This window comes from Mustela erminea, chromosome 1, assembly GCF_009829155.1.
Source record: "Mustela erminea isolate mMusErm1 chromosome 1, mMusErm1.Pri, whole genome shotgun sequence".
NCBI lineage: Eukaryota > Metazoa > Chordata > Mammalia > Carnivora > Mustelidae > Mustela > Mustela erminea.
The window spans coordinates 216,677,463-216,694,261 of record NC_045614.1 but is presented as its reverse complement, the minus strand read 5'-3'; the positions used below and the strand labels follow the sequence as shown (position 1 = coordinate 216,694,261).

General features: G+C 61.1%; 1 protein-coding gene across 6 annotated transcripts in view; it reads left to right on the top strand.

Moving 5' to 3' along the window:
• Window positions 1–16,799, top strand: part of PRDM15 (PR/SET domain 15) — a 61,049-nt gene continuing 44,250 nt past the window's right edge. For 2 of the 6 annotated variants that reach the window (XM_032355728.1, XM_032355738.1), the window contains exons 1-2: window positions 1–81; window positions 13,900–14,133. In XM_032355728.1, coding sequence (XP_032211619.1) covers window positions 13,954–14,133 — 180 coding nt within the window. In that variant the 5' untranslated portion in view covers window positions 1–81; window positions 13,900–13,953. Of the gene's footprint in view, window positions 82–11,443; window positions 13,713–13,899; window positions 14,134–16,799 lie in introns of those variants that run through there. The other 4 variants (XM_032355756.1, XM_032355745.1, XM_032355764.1 and 1 more) reach the window with 4 other exon arrangements.

Genomic DNA, 16,799 nt, shown 5'->3' with positions numbered 1-16,799 from the left:
GCTTCCGGTGCTGCGCAGTTTCCGGAGCGGATCGCAACCCGGAGTCCGGATCCGAGCCCGCTCTGCACATTCCACAGGCAGGTAAAGCCCGGGGCCCCGCGCCCGCCGCCGCCCCCGCGCGCCGCCCCGGCTCCGCCCGGCCCGCGCCCGCGCCCCGCGCCCCGCGCCCGGCCCGCCGCCCCGGCCCCGCCCGCCCGCCGCCCGCCCCGGTCCAGCCGCCATGCCGACTGTTCTTTGTTACATTCGCCGGCTGCGGGCTCCGTGGGCGATCGGAGTCAAAACCCGGCTGGATTTCGCGGAGCCGCTCCGGGATCGCCCTGCGCGCCGCCCGCCCGCCACCCCGCGGCCCGCGCGCTCCGGGCCCGCCGCTGCCGCCGCCGCCCGCCGCCCGCCGCCGCCGCCGCCGCCGCCGCAGCCGCCCGGCCGCCGTGGGCCGCGCTCGCCCGTGGGTGCGGCGCGGGGGCTCCTCCGCCCCCGGCCCCGGCCCGCGCTCCCCGCCCCCGGGCGCCCTCGCCGCCGACGGCCCGGCGTGATGTCACCGTCCCCGTCGTCGGGCTCGGCCCCGGGGCGCCCCGTCCCGGCGGTTAGGAGCGCCGACCCGGCGGTCCGGGCGGCGGGGCTCCCGCGGCCCCCCGGGGCGCCCCGCCCCCTCTCCTGCACCCCCTGGGCGGCCGGGGAAGGGGGTGGAGCCCGTGCGCGGTGACCCGGGTGGGGGGGCGCGGCTGCGCGGGGAAGGGGCTGCGGGTCGCGCAGGTGAGGCCCGGCCGGCGCGGGCGGAGGCGCTGGCCACGCGGCCTCCGCGACGGGGGCAGGTGCGCGGCGGGGGTCGGGCGTGGGGAGCCAGCGTGGACGCGCGGGGGACGCGCACCTGCCGGTCCCCCAGCCTGGGGCTCGCCTCTGCGACGCTGTTGAAGTCGCGGAGGGGGCTCCTCCCCGCAAAGGCGCGGAAATAGCCCCGACCCCCCCCCCCCACGTTAAAATGGTAGAAACAAGCGTGACATCAGAGACGCTGACCGCGGCGCCCGCACAGAACCACCTTTGCTTAAGCCCCTTGCACGAAGTCCGGACGCACCAGGTCCATCGGGGGCCCCGCGTGGCGCCCCAGCGCGTTTGGGGATGAAAGTAGGGAAGCATCTGGTTTCCCGATAAGCCTTAACAGGCCTGGGGGCGGGGGGAGAACTGCCCCAGAGGTGCCAGGAGGCAGCGGCTGCGGTGACAAGTGCCCCGGCCCCGGGACAGCACCTGGGATACTTTGTTTCCCAGCCGCGGTGACAAGTGTCCCGGTCCCGGGACAGGACCCGGGATACTTTGTTTCCCAGCCGCACCTTCTCCCATTGTCCGCGGCTTCCCCGTCCACGCAGTTTCTCCGAGTTTCCTTGACCTCTGGGCTTTGCGGTGAATGGCTGAGTCGGAGAGCTGGGGTGTGGGTGTGGAAAGGGAGAACCGGCAAAGGCCTCCTTTATGGGGCTCTCCCTGTTGACTTCTCTGATTCATGTTTCTGGCAGAAAAAGTTCCCAACAGAGGGTTTAATGGTATATTCTATTTTGGAAGCAGAAAGGACGGTTATTCTTTCCCAGGAGACAAATAAATAAATTTTAAAAATCAACCCCAATTCCAAGGCTAATACCTTTCCTTGGAGTAATTATAGTTGAGAAAGAGCTCTGTTTGCCTCAGATCAACCTCTCATTATCATTCTTTTGATATCGTTATCCGGGGAGAACGCCAGCAAGAGAACACTCCTCCCATTTTGCAGACTTAAGGGAGATTTAAGGTACTTTTCTGATAACGCGTGATTTCAGAGGGCAGGTTGGTTCCGCAAGGGCTTCCGTGCTTTCCCAATCTCCTCGTCGGGTTTGGAAGGGGAGGCTGGCACCGGCCCCCGCCCACCTCCAGCAGTTCACGCCGTGCATTTTCGTCCCTTTGGCCATTCGTTCCACAAATATTTGTTCGGTGTGGGCCTGTCATATGCTGGGCACTGCAGAGAACAGGGGAGAAGGCCCTGTCTCTTGGGTCTGATATTCTGGTGGGAGGGCAGCATTGACTGAAACAGTCGAATCTGAACTTGGTCAGGTGGACCACAGTTAGAGCACGTAGGGGACAGGAGGCAGATGGACGCTGGGTGTGGGTGGGGGTAGCCACACATGCCGTCCGAGCAGGGGACACCGGGGCTGAGATCAGTGCCGCAAGGCCCTCCTAGAGGTCTGGGGTGAGAGTGTCGTGGGTAGGGGAGTGGCAGGTGCAGAGGCCTGGGAGGGAACGAGCTTTGTGTGCCCAAGGGTGAGCCGGTCAGTGTGACCGAGGGGAGAAAGCACAGGAGGGCCACACGGGCTATCCACTGTTCAGTGTGTATCCCCAGTGCCCAGCGGATGCCACCGACGGTCTTTGGGCAGGAGTGGGACAGGATCTGTGTCTTTTTCTCGATGACCCCGTCCTTGCCCCGTGGGGAATCCGGGCCTGACAATTACAAACAGGGTGGAAGCAGGAGGCAGAGGAGGAACCAGGACAGAGTTACATCCAGAGCCAGGAGGCCGTGCTGTGGGTTTGGTTGGGAAATGTGGTGGGTGACTGGAGGGGCCGCTGCGGAGCTGCAGGCGGCAGGTGGGGAGGATGGGGTGCTGATGGGGGGGAATCGGCCCCGCAGACAGCAGCATCTTCTAACCACCCCTCTGGGGTGAGAGAGACCCTTGCTCAGGGCCTAGAGTCTGGGTCCTCACCTCCCCGACGCACTCTGATCCCAAGGAACGACCTTCCACTCAGAGTCCGGGAGACTCTGAGACAGGCAACCCCATCTCCGTTCTTGGGCTGGGCCGCGGCCCCAGGTGCAGAATCCTCAGGAAACAACGGATGTGTGGGTGTGGGGGCTGTGGCTTCACTGTGGGTAAGAGACCTCAGGCTTTCAGCAGATGTGGAGCTGGTGGGGACCTGTGGAGGGTCACAGCGGTCGTTGCCAAGTGGCTGCCTTAGACGCTGCGGTAACAGCTGTTACCTCCCTCCTGGTCACTCGTTTGCGGAACAAGGCTCCCGGCGCTCACGTTGACAGCAGCGGAGAGTGGGAACAGCTGCGAGCGCGTGTCCGTGACAGGTGAGCCGCTGGGGAGGGCCTCAGCCTCATCAAGGCCGTTAGAGGACAGTTGATCGAACGTGTGCTGTCATTGCTCGGTCCGCGGGGTTCCAGTGACTGCAGTGCCAACTCCACCCGGAGGAAAGGATCCCACGCTCTGGTCCTGAGGATCAACGCCGATTTGATTTATGTGCATAAACGGATTCGCATACTGGCAGGGTGGGCTTCGGCAGGAAGATGGAGCAGGGGTTTGGCGTCTGCAGGGAGGGGCGTGGAGATCCCAGACGAGGAAGGGCCGTGAACTTCCCGACTGCGGAGGGAGAGCTCGTGCCCGTGCCTTGAGACAGATGGCTGCGCATGTCACACTGTGGCGCTTGATTCCAATAGACGTGTTTAGAAGAGTGACCTAACGGTTTTATTTTAAGAAGCCAATATTTATAATATGCTGGAAATTATGTCCCTTGCAGCTGTTAAAACTAGGGGCGAGCCGTTCAAGCCGTCAGCTCCCGCGTAGGGCGTGTCGGCAGAGAGGTGGGCGGTGCCTGGAACCAGGCATCAGGTGGGGTCCCCGGCCGAGGGTGGCCCGAGTCTGGACTGGGGACGCGGGCCTGGGAGGCGGTGTGGGGTAGGTGCTGGGTCTGGAGGGAGAGGGGACTCGGGGGTAGCCTGGGTTCCCCCCACACCACCGCCACGGGGGCTGGATTTAGACGGAAGACAGGAAGGGAGGGAGCTCGGGAACGTGCCCCCAGAGAAACGAAGGGGGAGTGGGAGTTTCCAGAGGGAGGGCTCCAGAGCCATGGGGGAGCTGACGTGAGGAAAGCGTTTTTGAGTGAGCTCTGGTTGAGGCTGGTGTGGACGGTCCGGGGCCCTAACTTGCTGCAGAGAGAGGTATGTGCTGAGGAGGGCGCCGGTGGCCTTGGGTCTCTCAGGGGAAAGGGGGCGTGGCCGGCCTCTTGGGGGGGGCAGGAGGGGTGTGGCCAGGAGGGCGCCCCCAAGGGGGGGCCCTTTGGATGACGTCCTCCAGATCAGGTAGGCTTTGACAGAAGGAGTTTCTGGAACAGGAAGCAAGGGTCGCAGAGGCTGCAAGCTGGCCGTGGAGAATTTGGGGTGTTGAGGAGCCCTTGGAGTGGTGCAGGGGGGCAGCTCTGGGTCACAATTGGGGGCCCAGCTGAGGCCTCTCACCCTCCTAAAATCCACAGAATCCCAACCCTGGGCCCTCCCCCAAGCCTTCTGGGGCCCGCGGGGTCTCAGTTCCACGAACTCCCATCAAAATGAAACTTGGATTTCTCCGAGATGATGCCTTTCTTTGCTTGGTCTGTGCCGGGGGACACCAGCTTGTTTGGTTGATTTTTGGTGTTTCACGTGATCGGCGTCCCCAGCTCACAGCTGTGAGCCTTGATGGGTCACTTGCGTCCGCGGAACTCCGCTGTCCGACGGCCGTCTGCCCTTGATGCGGTGGGAGGCACCGTCCCCGTGAGTCGGGGGTCCTCCTGTCGTGGTCTGCGCGGGGCTGGTGCTCGGGATAACGGAGCAGGACCGTACTGTCCACTCACGCTCTGGGGACAGGACAACAAGGAGTCCCCTTGGGACTGTCCCTGCAGGACAAGGACTCTTACAGGAGGAGCGGGCCACGTGTGTCGCCTTGCGTAAGGCTAGAGCACGCAGAGTACTCAGAGTACATTTGCATCTCCTTGTGACCCAAAACACAGGAGTGACTTCAGCACCACGTCAGTCCCGAGGCTGGCAGAGGCCTGGTTCTGAGCCGGCCGCGTCCGTCCCGCTCACTGATTCTGTGTTCTCAGTCTCCGCGCGTCCCGGGGGCCCCTCGCCCTGGCACGCCTGACCTCCCGGACCCGCGCTGTGGCCCCAGAGCTCCCCAACCTCCTGCTGAGAATGCCCGAGGGTCTTTTCATCACCAGAGCTCCCAAGGGGGCCCAGTTGGAAAGCGTCAGCCGCCCGCATAGAAACGTGCGTGTGCAGAAAGACCACTGTGGGGGGGCTCTGATCGGCACAAGAAAGGCCATCCTTCCTTGGTTTACATTTTGGGGGGGCAGAGTGCAGACCTCTGTCTCCTCTCGTTGCTCAGAAATCCTCCTAAAGAACCAGATGCACATGCCAGAGATCCAGACGTTGTCTCCGATGAAACGAAGGGGCTCAGGGCGAGAAACAGGAGAAACTGTAAAAGAAGGAACACGGGAAAATCTGCAGGCTGGCGGCGGGGCGGGGGGGGGGGCGGACCAGCGCTCAGCCCTGAAGCAGGCTGGGATGCGCAAGGGCAGTGGAGGGAGGCAGAAGGTCTGAAAGTTTCTGGGGGCAGAGGCTGGCCAGCGGGGACAGTGTCCCCCCTCCCCTGTGACGCTGGACGTCCCGCCTTCCCGGCCTGCGTGTATAGGACCACGGGCCCCGCAGACCAGCTGTCGTCAGAGGCATGAATGAAGACATCTGCAGACACGGCAAGTCTTCTCAAAAGATGGGCCTCCGGCGCAGCCCTCCGAGGAGACCACAGGGACGCGCGCCCCAGACGGAGAGAGGGGACCTGAGGGTGGAGACAAGGGCGCCCAGGAGTCCGGAGCTGCTCACCACCCAAGCCCGGGCACCGCGGAGGGACGCGCCTGGTCCCAGCCTGTGTCCAGCCTCCGGGGCGGGTGGGCCCCCTGCACCCTGGCCAGGGCTTAACCCCAGGGCGGACAGACAGACAGCGCAGGGAGGAGTGGTTGCAGGACACGGGGGTGTGGCCAAGGGCACCTGGCCCCAGCGCCGTCGCCACCAGCAGCGTCCGCACACGTACACACGCTGTGGGACCACCACGCGGCACGAGCCCCACACGACACGTCTACACACAGATGACACGAGGTCTACACACCAGCACGCACAACCAGATCTGCGCACAGCACAAGGCCTGCCGACAACAGCAAAACACAACACCTACAGAGACAAGACCCCCGCCCTCCACACACAACCAGAGCTACACGTAACACGGGACCGACACACCAGCACACACAACACCCACGTGAACCAGTGCACCAGGTCCTCACGCACAATGTGACCGACACAGAACAACAAAGTCTAACCTACGTACCCAGTGACCGAGTGTGTGCAGATAATAAGAACTAAGGAGATATGAAAAAGTAAATCATTACCTGCCTACAGGTCACCCTGCAAGTGTGTGAATAATAAATGTGCTCGAGCAAGCAGTCGGTGCAGTCGCTGGTGTTTCAGATCATTCATGTCATGATGTTACACACTGATTTCACCAAAATGACGTCGGGGGTGCTGGGGGGGGACAGAGTGGGCCGCCGTGAGAACTCAGGGTGCAGCCCCCAGAGGGAGCCGTCCGGGATTTCAGCGAAGCCCGTCCTTCCCAGACGCGGAGGCCGATGTGGCAGAAAGACAGGAGACAGGCCGGCCTGGGAGGCACCGTAGGAAACCAGGCAGAGCAGTTGTCTCTTGGCTTCCATGGTGTGTGTATGGTTTGTAGCTGTTCACTTTTCCTTTTTTTTTTTTTAAGATTTATTTATGAGAGAGAGAGAGAGAGCGTGCGCACAAGCAAGCGGGAGGGGGCGGAGGGGCGAGACAATCTCTAGCAGATTCCTGCCTGAGCGCAGAGCCCAACGCAGGGCTCAATCCCACGACCCTGAGATGGGGAGCTGAGCCGAGATGAAGAGTCAGACGCCACCGACCGAGCCCCCCCAGGCGTCCTGTAACTGTTCACTTTAATAGAGGGGAAAGTGACCTAGGATGAGAACAAGAGGAAGACGTGGGAGTGAGAGGTCTGGGTGCTCCATCATCTAAGGGCCCCGCCCTGAGAGGCGGCTTGAGCTAGGTGGGGGACAGTTTTCTTCCCGCAGGTCACCTGGGTATGTGCCATGCCCCCCCGGGGGGTGCCCTCCTGTTCCCACATTCCTGGTCCCGGATCTGGAGACACTGTACCTGTTGGGGGACAGGGGCCACCCGAAGTCAGGAAGCTGCTGATAAGGTCCTGTGGCCACAGCAGAGGCCCGTGTTCCGTGTCCATCCCACATAGACACACAGAGAGGGACTGGCCTCCCACGTCTGCTTTCGAGAGCCCCTGTCAGCCTGCAGATTCCGGAGCGGGAACCAGCGGGCGGGTGAAGCGGTTCTCGGGAGTTAGTCTCCAGGCAGTGAAACACTCCCCGAGTGGTCACGGAGCCCCGGGCGGCACGCAGCTGTCCAGTGGCCTGTGGCAGTCAAACTCGGTCCTCCTGGTGGCGTCATGGTGGTGGCAGAAAGGGGCATGGGCATGCACAGTGGCTACCTGGGGCTTTAAAAGCGGTGCCTGCCCAGAGAGAGCACGCACGCCACACCGGAGGGAGGGGGAGATGCACCGAGAGGAGGCAGAGGCGAGGCAGTGGGGCTGGCGGGAGGGCGGGTGAGGGAGGCTCTGGGAAGGTCCCGAAATGAAAACTCTGGGGCGTGGGCCGTCACGTCACTGGGCCGGAGCGGAGGCACGTGTGATGGGAGACAAGGTTGGAAAGCACTGGAGACTGTAACCGGTGCACAGAATCGTCGATGTCAAGTTCACGGGTTTGAACTAAGCAACCAGGCGTGACTGCTGTATGGTGCTGCTTCTCTCTGACACCGCAGGCTTGTTTCCAAAAAACAGATGCAGGCAGGGTCATGGGGGGCGTGGGGTTGTGCTGTGGAAAGTGCTAGGGAGCCACTGTCTTACGGGATTGTCACGATGAGCTAGAATTTCAAAGCCGTACCTGTGCGGGTTGGCAGGGGCTCCTTGTGCAAAGGAGGAAATGGAGGCCCCCGGAGAGGAAATAGCTAATACGGAGGTGTCTGACGTCCAGAACAGGGCAGAGCCAGACTCACACCCTGGTCCCTGGTGCCTGTGCCCTGCAGCAGGACCAGCCCCTTCCCTTGCACTGGCACACCCAGTCTGTGCTTTGGGCTGCGGTTCTCTAGCACATGAAACAGTGTGTGCACAAGTGTACCAGATAAGCTCAGACCCTGCTGGGCTAAACACTTTCCAGCAGATTTTTTATTACAGGACTTCTCAGGGCCTTTACTGTGCCATTGTGAATCAGGACTCCAGATTGGGAATCTGCAGTGTCTCACCAATTTACTGGCCACACAATTCCTCTCTACCCACCTGCTACTTCCCGGGGGTCCACACCCCACCCAAGACCCGTCTTTCAGGAACATTCTGCAGCACGCGTTTGTCAAGATGGCTCGTTTGTTTGCTTTTCTCTTTTCATCATTTTTTCCTTAAAGCTGTTAATATTTTATGGCACATGGGCCCAGTGGAAAACATCCTTCTTGCTTAAAAAATGTTCCCTGAGCCTCTAGACCAGGGCTGAGCACTTGAAATGGCTGATCTGAGTGAAGATAGGGTATACGTATGAAAAACATCATTAATTATTCTTATATTAATTACACGTTGAAATGATAACATCTTGGTTATATTCTGTTAACTAAAACGTTACCAAAATTACCTGTGTGAATTCCAGCAAGACTTGATGTAGGTAAAGGTACGGTTGTTCTAAAAGTTTGTATAGAAGGTCAAGGGATGAGCATGGCTTAAACCATCTCGAAGGAGAATAAAGTGAGAGGAAACAGTCTACCACGTTGTAGGACTTTTTCCAAAACCGTGGTCCTTCCGCCAGCATTGCCTGCTGTCTGCCAAGCATGGTGCTGGCCGGGGACAGACACCGCGGCGGGCGTTGGAACAGGAGAGAGAAGGCAGACGTCCAGCCGCACGAGTAGGGACAGCTGGTTCTGGGCAGAGGCGCAGAAGCGTTTCCGTGGTACCGGCCCACTGCTCGTCTGTGGGCAGAATGACCCTCGGCATCCCGTCCTACACAGACATTAACTCAAATGGGAGAATGCAGCTTAACGTGTGAAAGCGGAACGCTCTCCCAAGAAAGCTCGGAGGAAATCTGGGGAGCCAGGGCTCAGCGCACGGGTCGTAGCCAGGACACCAGAAACACAATCCACAGAAGCGAAGATCGGTGAGTGGGGCTTGATCACGTGAGAAACCTTTGTTCGGCCACGCCCCCGTTGGGAGGATCCCAAGCAGAGCTGTAGGGAGGGAGAAATTGCCTGGGAGCCACGTTTCTGACGAAGGGGCTAGATACGTGGGGACCCTCGAGATACAACAGGGAAAACCCCAGGCGGTCTGAGGGGACACTCAGCGATGAGGTGATATACACGGCAGAGTGGCCGCGAGAAGGTGTCCAGTGACCTTCGCCATTCGGGACATGCGAAGGGAAGCCCCCGGGAGATGCCGGGTCCATCTGTGACGGCGGCTCCAGTCAGACCCGGTGGCGACCCCAGACGCTGGCGAGGACGCCGAGACACTGGGCCTCTCAAACACTGTGACAGCTTCTTAGTCAATGAAGCGTGCACTTGTCGGCGACCTGGCCTGACCCCTCGTACTCCAGGGCATGGATCCCAGGGAGGTGACAGCCGTGTCCACACAAAGCCATGCACGCTTGTTCACAGCTTCGTTACAAGCAAAAGCCTCAAGTGGGGGAAAGCCCGGGGTCCCCCGGCACGGGAACGGTTAAACCAACCGTTTCACACCCATGCCTCTGAGTGTTACAGCTCCACACAGGGATGCCCCGTCCTGGTGACAACCTGATGGACCTCTGGGGCATTTTGCTGAGTGAAAAAAAGCCAGCGTCTGAAGGTGTCGTCGTCATGCACGATTCTGTCCGTATGATCCCCTTGAAACGACAGTGTGTCAGAGACGGAGACTGGCTTCGAGGTGGCAGGCGGTCAGGGGTGGCTGGAGGGGGCGTGACATTGAGGGGGCCCATTGGCAAGGTCTTCTCCAGATGGAGCAGTCCTCCTGCATCTGGATGGTGGGGGAGGCCACCCAGAGCTGCAGCTGTGGTGCTGGTGCACGGAGCGACAGGGACACACTCCGCGCGGTGGCCTCGTGGGAACCGTGCCGTCCCCCATAGTTACGTAAGGCAGACCGTCGGGGAAGCGCGCGTGGAGGGTGCTTGGGGCCTCTCTGTGCTCTTTTGGAAATTTCCTGTGATTCTATAATTATTTCAGAATGTAACACAAACAGCTCCCAGCGTGGAGCGTGTGGCTCACCCGAGACTTGCGTTGGAGAGCGAGGCCGGCTGGATCCAGTCCGTCGTCCCAGCCGGGAACGGACTCGCGGTGTGCCATCGCCTCACTTCCGGAACCCTCCCCCAACACCTGTCACATAGATGGTCCCGGGAGGGGCAGGGAAGGCCCCGCCAGGCCAAGAAACCAGAGAGAATCTTCATTTCACACTTACGTCACCGGCGGCCCTGAAAACGCCTCTTCTCGGAGTTATTTTTAGCTGCCTGCGTTCTAAGGTTGTGATGTGTTCATTGTGCAACACTTCCACCCGGGTTGCTTTTTCTGAATCGGGGCTTTTGCAGGTCCCACTAAAAGATGGTCTTTCTCCACCTCCCACCCACCAGGATGGTGACTACAAAAACAAAGGAGCAGAACAGCAGGCGTGGGGGGGCGCGGGGCAGCAGGAAGCCTCGGGCACTGAGGGCGGGACGGACGGTGACCCAGCCGCTGTGGGCGCCGTATGGCGAGTCCTCAGCCCATGAGACAGAGTCCCCTGCGATCCAGACTTCCGTGTCCAGGTCCACACCCGGACGGGTGGAAGCGAGGACTCCGAGAGCTGCTTGTACCCTGCGTTCACGGCAGCAGGATTCGCGATAGCCGAGGGGTGGAAACAGCCCTGTGTCCGACGGCGGGTGAAGGGCTACGCACGGTGTGGCCGGTCTGCGCAGGGGAGGGGTGTCCAGGCCGCAGGAGGAGGGGCACTCTAACCCCCACTGCCCTGCTGGGGGGCTTGGAGGACATCGAGCCTAGTGACACAGGCCAGACACAAAAGGACCTGTTCTGTCGGATCCCACCGGCGAGAGGAGCCTCCAGTAGTCAGACTCGCACAGAGCAATCTTCGTAAAAAGCGTCCACACCTGTCCTCCTGAGGGAATTTGAGTTGTGTGGCCTGTGCTGCTTCTCCCCTCTCCAGGCCGGTGTTTCCCTAAGGGTGGGCTGTAGAAGCTTCTGGACGGCAGGGGTTCTGTAGAGCCGTGCTGTGTCCTTATAGAACATTCCTGCAAATCTCAGAGTAGCCCGATGAGGCGTCTGGGCTTTCTGAGTGGAGGGCAGTGGTGGGACGTCTTCCCCGCATGTCAGAGTTCTGGCCGTGAACACTTGTCACCACGGAAATGAACTCTGGTCCCCTCCCCACCTTCCCGAGGCAGCCAGGCTCAGGCCCCGCGGGAGACCAGTGGCCATCACTGGGGAGATGTGGCTGGCTTGGTGCCCTCCTGCAGCCGGGCTTGGGTCCCAGACGGATTGTGACCTTGTGATTGACCTTGGTGGCGGAGAGCTGCCTGGTCACTCAGACCTTTCCCCCTTCGTACTGAGGAAGGCGTATGCGGGGCTTCCCTGGGGGCCGGAGCACCCTCCCCGGAAGCGGAGGGTGAGGAGCCGTTGGTTTGGCCAAGCCCGGGTCCCACACGCGGCCCTTCCAGGCTTCCTCCCAGCGGGCTACGGGGGGCACCTGCCGGGTCGTATGTGGTGGCAGGGGAGAAGGCTCGTACCTGTTCTGCTGCCTCAGACAAAGCAGAGCTTCACCATGCGGCGCCGGCGGTGCCTGTGGATACTGGGGCAAGGGACGGATGTGGCCCCGTCTGAGCCGCTGGAATGTTCTCACGGGCACCAGCTGCCGTCCTGAAAAGCCTCCATTTCCTGTGACGGCATCATAGTTTGCAAGCTTTCTTCGCTAACGCAGATTATCTGTTCAGACTTTCTTTCAAGTGCATGGAGCTGGAAACCCTACAGAGAGGGTCCGCGTCCGAGGGAGAGGGAAGGGGCAAGGCAGGAGCCCCGGGAAAGCAAGGCCAGGCCCGCACCGCCCCCCAGACGGCGCAGGGGAAGGGCCTCGTGGCGGCCTGTGTGGGGGGACGGAGCAGGCGGGCCCTGGGTCCTGGCTGGTGGGTGGCTGAGGCTGGCAGGAGCAGGTGCTCTGAAACACAGAGGAAGTGGGATGAGCATTGGATGGGAACGCGGGGAGTCTCTTCCGGTCTCCCCACTAATCTACCCCAATTTCTGAAGTTCCCGTCCTAAATTTGACAAATGAGGCACCTGAAGCTTTCCGACCAACTCTGAATTATCTGGCGGCACCGAGGAGCCCAGGGGAAAGACACGGAGACTTACTGTTGGTGGGGCGGGCGCACCAGGGACCTGAGGGTTTGGAAAGGGAGAGAGTAGGAAGATCGTGGTTCTGTTGGGAATCTGGGTGAAAAACAAACAGACAGCCCACAGACACTGGCCACGATCTATGACAACCTGAGACAACTGTTTAATAAGAAGGTCAACCTCGCGTTGGGATTCGGCGGGGAGAGGAGTTGATGGGGGGGGAGGGGTCTGGAGGGTGAGCCTGGGCTCTGTGGAAGGAGCCGGGGGGCTTGCACGGGGTGGGGGGTCTCCAGGGGAAGCAAACGACGGAGGCAGCACGATCCCCTGGAGGGGACCTCGGTCCCCAGCGGGGGGGGGGGGGGGTACGTGCAGGGACATTCGTGGAGGAGCAGATGGCTCCGTCAGCATTGCCACCCCTCCCTGGGCCTGGCCTGCACGGGCCCCAACACGGCCGATCGGTGGCTCTTGCCCTGTGGATCCTGTAGGGTCACCGGATAAGCGAAACACAGCAGTGATCACCTCTGTAAGGTCAAAGTCGCGGCGAGGGAGAATCGCAGGTGCTGTTAGAACGGTTACGAGGCCTTAGTTTGGACCGGCGGACCAGGAAACCCGTCCCCGGAGATGTGCCAGTTACCTCAGACGTGAAGAATGAGTAGGAGTGAGCCCACGGCAGAGCCCGGGGGGGCCCCAGGCGCAGGGAGGAGCCTGTGGGAGGCCGGGGCAGGAAGGCGCTGGGTGCTTCTGGGAACTAGTGGGAGGCCACAGAGGCCTGAGAGGTCAGCGAGGGGGAGGTGGACAGAGGAGCCGCTGGGCTTGCTTTCGTCCCGGGGACAGCGGGAGGCCATCGGCCTTCAGGGTGACCGACGATATGATTGGGTCCCAGTTCTCCATGAAGCTCCCTCTGCAGCGTGGGACGTGGAGGCCGGCCGCGGGGGAGCAGGAAGAGTCTTCGGGGGCCCTCGCCGCCTTCCAGGAGGGAGGAGGGGGGGTGTGTGGGGCTGCTGGCCCCCGGGCGGGACGAGCGCGTCTCTGACCACCGTGTTCTGAGATGTGGGAGGCCCAGGAGGGCCCCGTTGGGCAGGGAAGCCAGGAATGGCCCGGCGCTCGCTTCTGGCATGTCCGGCTGCTTGTGGCCTCCAGGCGAAGGTGTGGGGGCAGCTGGACATCCACATCGGACTCCTCGGAGCAGTACCAGCCGCCGATGGTCTGCACGTAGGCGTGGAAGCAGGTGTGGCTGCCCGGGGAGGGGTCCTCCGGAGGAGCGGTGAGAAGGGGCGCGGGCTGTGCCCCAGGAGAGCCCAGACTAGATGGAGAGGAGGAGGACCCCCCCCCCCGCAGGGGAGTGGCTGGGGAGGACAGTGGCTGGCCGAGTCCCAGGTGACCAGCCAGGTGAGGTGAAGAAAAGATGCCTGTCCACGGCCAGAGCAAGTGGAAGAGGAGGCACGGGACGAGCGCGCATGGGCGCCATTTACGGGTAACCTTATCATGAGGAAATTGAGCACCCCAAACGGTGCTCAGGCCGGCTGGCAGGCCCCGGCCCCCGCGGACCCATCACCCGGCTGATCTGCCCCATGTCCCCATCCGGGAATCCCCACGGGTAGTGCACGGAAACAGAAGGGGCCAGGCTCCGGCCCCAGGGCTGAGTGTGTTTCGGTCCGCAGCTCTACAGAAGGAGCCTCACGGGAGCCACGATCCCAGCCCCCTGGGAACCTCTCATGCTGGTCCCTCAGTGTGCTCGGAGACCAGAGTTCCGGTTTCCAGCTGCCCAGCGAAAGCCACACACGCTGTTTTCATTGGAATCTGGCCCCAACCCGCACACTGTGCTTAATGTCGCTTCTACGGGGCTCCTAGAGGGGCTCAGTCGGCTAAGCGTCCAACTCCTGAATTCAGCTCAGGTCATGATCCAGGGTCCTGGGATCAAGCCCTGCATCAGGGCTCCCTGCTCAGTGGGGAGCCTGCTTCCCTCTCTCCTTCAGCCACTCCCGCTGCTTGTGCACTTTCTTTTTTTTTTTTTTAAGATTTTGTTTACTTATTTGACAGAGGTCACAAGGAAGCAGTGAGGCAGGCAGAGAGAGAGGAGGAAGCAGGCTCCCCGCTAAGCAGAGAGCCAGATGCAGGGCTCGATCCCAGGACCCTGGGATCGTGACCTGAGCGGAAGGCAGAGACCTGAACCCACTGAGCCACCCAGGAGCCCCTCCGTGTCTTTTCTTAATTGAACTTTCAATTTTGAGGTAACTGTAGATTCCCGTGCAGTCGTAGGAAAGACTGCACCGTGATCCCCCGTGCCCTTTGCCCAGGTCCCTACCGTGACACCCTGCAGGCGTCCAGTGCGGGGTCACGTCCAGGACGGCGGCAGTGACACAGCGCAGTACAGAGCATCCCACCCCCCACAGGTGTCCCCCCTGCCCCTTTACAGCTTCACCCGCTGTCTTCCCCACACCCCGCCAGCCACGACTCTAGGCCCCATCCATGTGTCGCGACATGTCAGGGAGGTTACGTGAATGGAGTCAGACAGTAGGTGACGTTTTGGGACTGGCGTTCTTAGCACCACTCTGGAGAGTTCCCCAGAGCCCAAGCGTATCAGTGGTTCACTCCTTTCATCGTGAATGAGCCTTCCAGGTGTGGGTCCCTCTGGACCACGGACCGGGATCACCCGTTGGGGGCCAGCCGTCTGGCCTGTTGTGACTAGAGCTGCTCCGAACAGGTGTGCGGGTTTTCGTGTGGGCGCAAGTGTTCATTTCTCTGGGGCAGGCGCCCCCGACTGCAGCGGTGGGGTCATAGGCCATGTGCTTGCAGGTCACAAGAGACACCACCCTGGTCTCCGCTCCGCCAGCCGCCCACGCGTGCCCGGGGTTTCCTGCGCTACTCGGACGGGAGCGCGCCGTGTCCTGGTGCCGTGCTGACCACGTTTCCCTGGCGGAGGCTGACAGTAGCCACCTTTTCCTGCGCTGGTCAGTTGTATATTCTCTTGGCTGAAATGTCTTTCGGGTCTTTTGCCCATTTACTGATTGTCTGGTTTGTGTTTTACTGTTGGGTTGTGAGAGTTCTCTGCACGTTCAAGGTTTGGGTGTGTGGTTTGCAAAGATGCCTCCCGGTCCGTAGCCCGTCTTCTTGCCCTCCTCACCGGGGCTTTTGTAGAGCAAAATTTTTGAATTTTGATAAAGTCTAATTAAATTTCTGTTTCTAGAGGATTCTTGTGGTGACAAGTCCAAAAACTGCCTACCCTAGATCCCAACGATTTTCTCCTATATTTTTCTAAAAAATGTTACTATCCTATGTTTGAAGTCTAGGACCCATTCGGAGTTAATTTTGTGTGAGATGTGACGTCACGCACAGCTCACTGACCCGTCCCCTCGTCCACTTGCCCCAGCACTACTCCTTCACGAGCTGCTTTTACGTGCCCCGCGAAAGCCCGCTGAGCCTATCTGCGTGGTCTGTTTCTCAGCTTCCGCTGACCTGTGGGTCTGTCCCCCTCACCACCGGCAGCGTCGGGGTGGACTGGGTCCTCCCGGAACTCTTCCTTTTCAGGGTTGAGTCATCCCTGGGGCCTGCCTGTGAGCTCCAGTCCCCACAGAGAGTGTCTGTCCAGAACGGCCCTCGCCCCACCGCCCCCCAGCTGCCAGGTCCTGGTCTGAGCCCAGCTGCCGTTCGTGGAGATTTGGTTCCCGAGGCTATTGGTGTGCTCCCCCGTGACCCCGGCCGTGGCTCGTCGGCTCCGGTCGCTGTGCCAGACAGATGTGCGGGTCGGCAGCGGCGCTCAGACGTGGGGTTCAGCAGAACGACCTGGGGTTTGGGAGGGCGGCATGCAAGGACCTGTCCCAGAGGGTCTGCTCCAGCAGGTCTGGGAAGGGGCCCGAGAATCTGCATTCCCGAGAAATTCTCAGGTGCTGCCGGTGCTGGTGCAGGGACCACCCTTGCAGAACCCATGGCCTAAGGTGACTTTTCCCAGGACGGGGGTTCAAATGGCCACATCTCTCGCTTACGGGCTTTTGGGTTCTTCTCCCTAAAACACTACTTATAATCCGTCATCCTGGGATTTCTTGCGTGCTGCGAATGTCCAGAGGACGGGCGTCCCTGTGCAGAGGGACCGTCGGAGCACTAAGGGGATTTTGCGAGCCCAGCACAGACGTCAAGCCGCCCCCTTCCTTCAGGCCTCACTTGCTGTGTGGGGGTGGCTGTGATCTCTTTTCCTGGCTTCAGAGAGCCGTTTTAGGGGACGGGTCTCGGGGATCAGATGCTACTAAGGAGGGACGTTCGTTCCCGGCATGCGTGTGTCTCAGTATATCCACTGCGCGGGCGGTAGAAGGCTAAACGCCCGTTGTTTCCTGCCCCTCCTGTTTCCCTCTTGTGGCCGCGGCTCAGCGAGTCGGCCGGGTTTCCCAGCTTTGTGCTTGGAGGAGTCACTTCTCTGGGGACGCTCAAGGGGCAGGAGACGGTCAGCTTTGCCTCCCTGGAGGGGTGCAGAACAGAGGCAGCCCCCCGGGGCTCCGTGGGCCCAGCCAGGCTTCTGCAAGTCCTGCCCGAGCCAGTCGCCCTCGTCTGCGCTCGCCCATTCCAACAG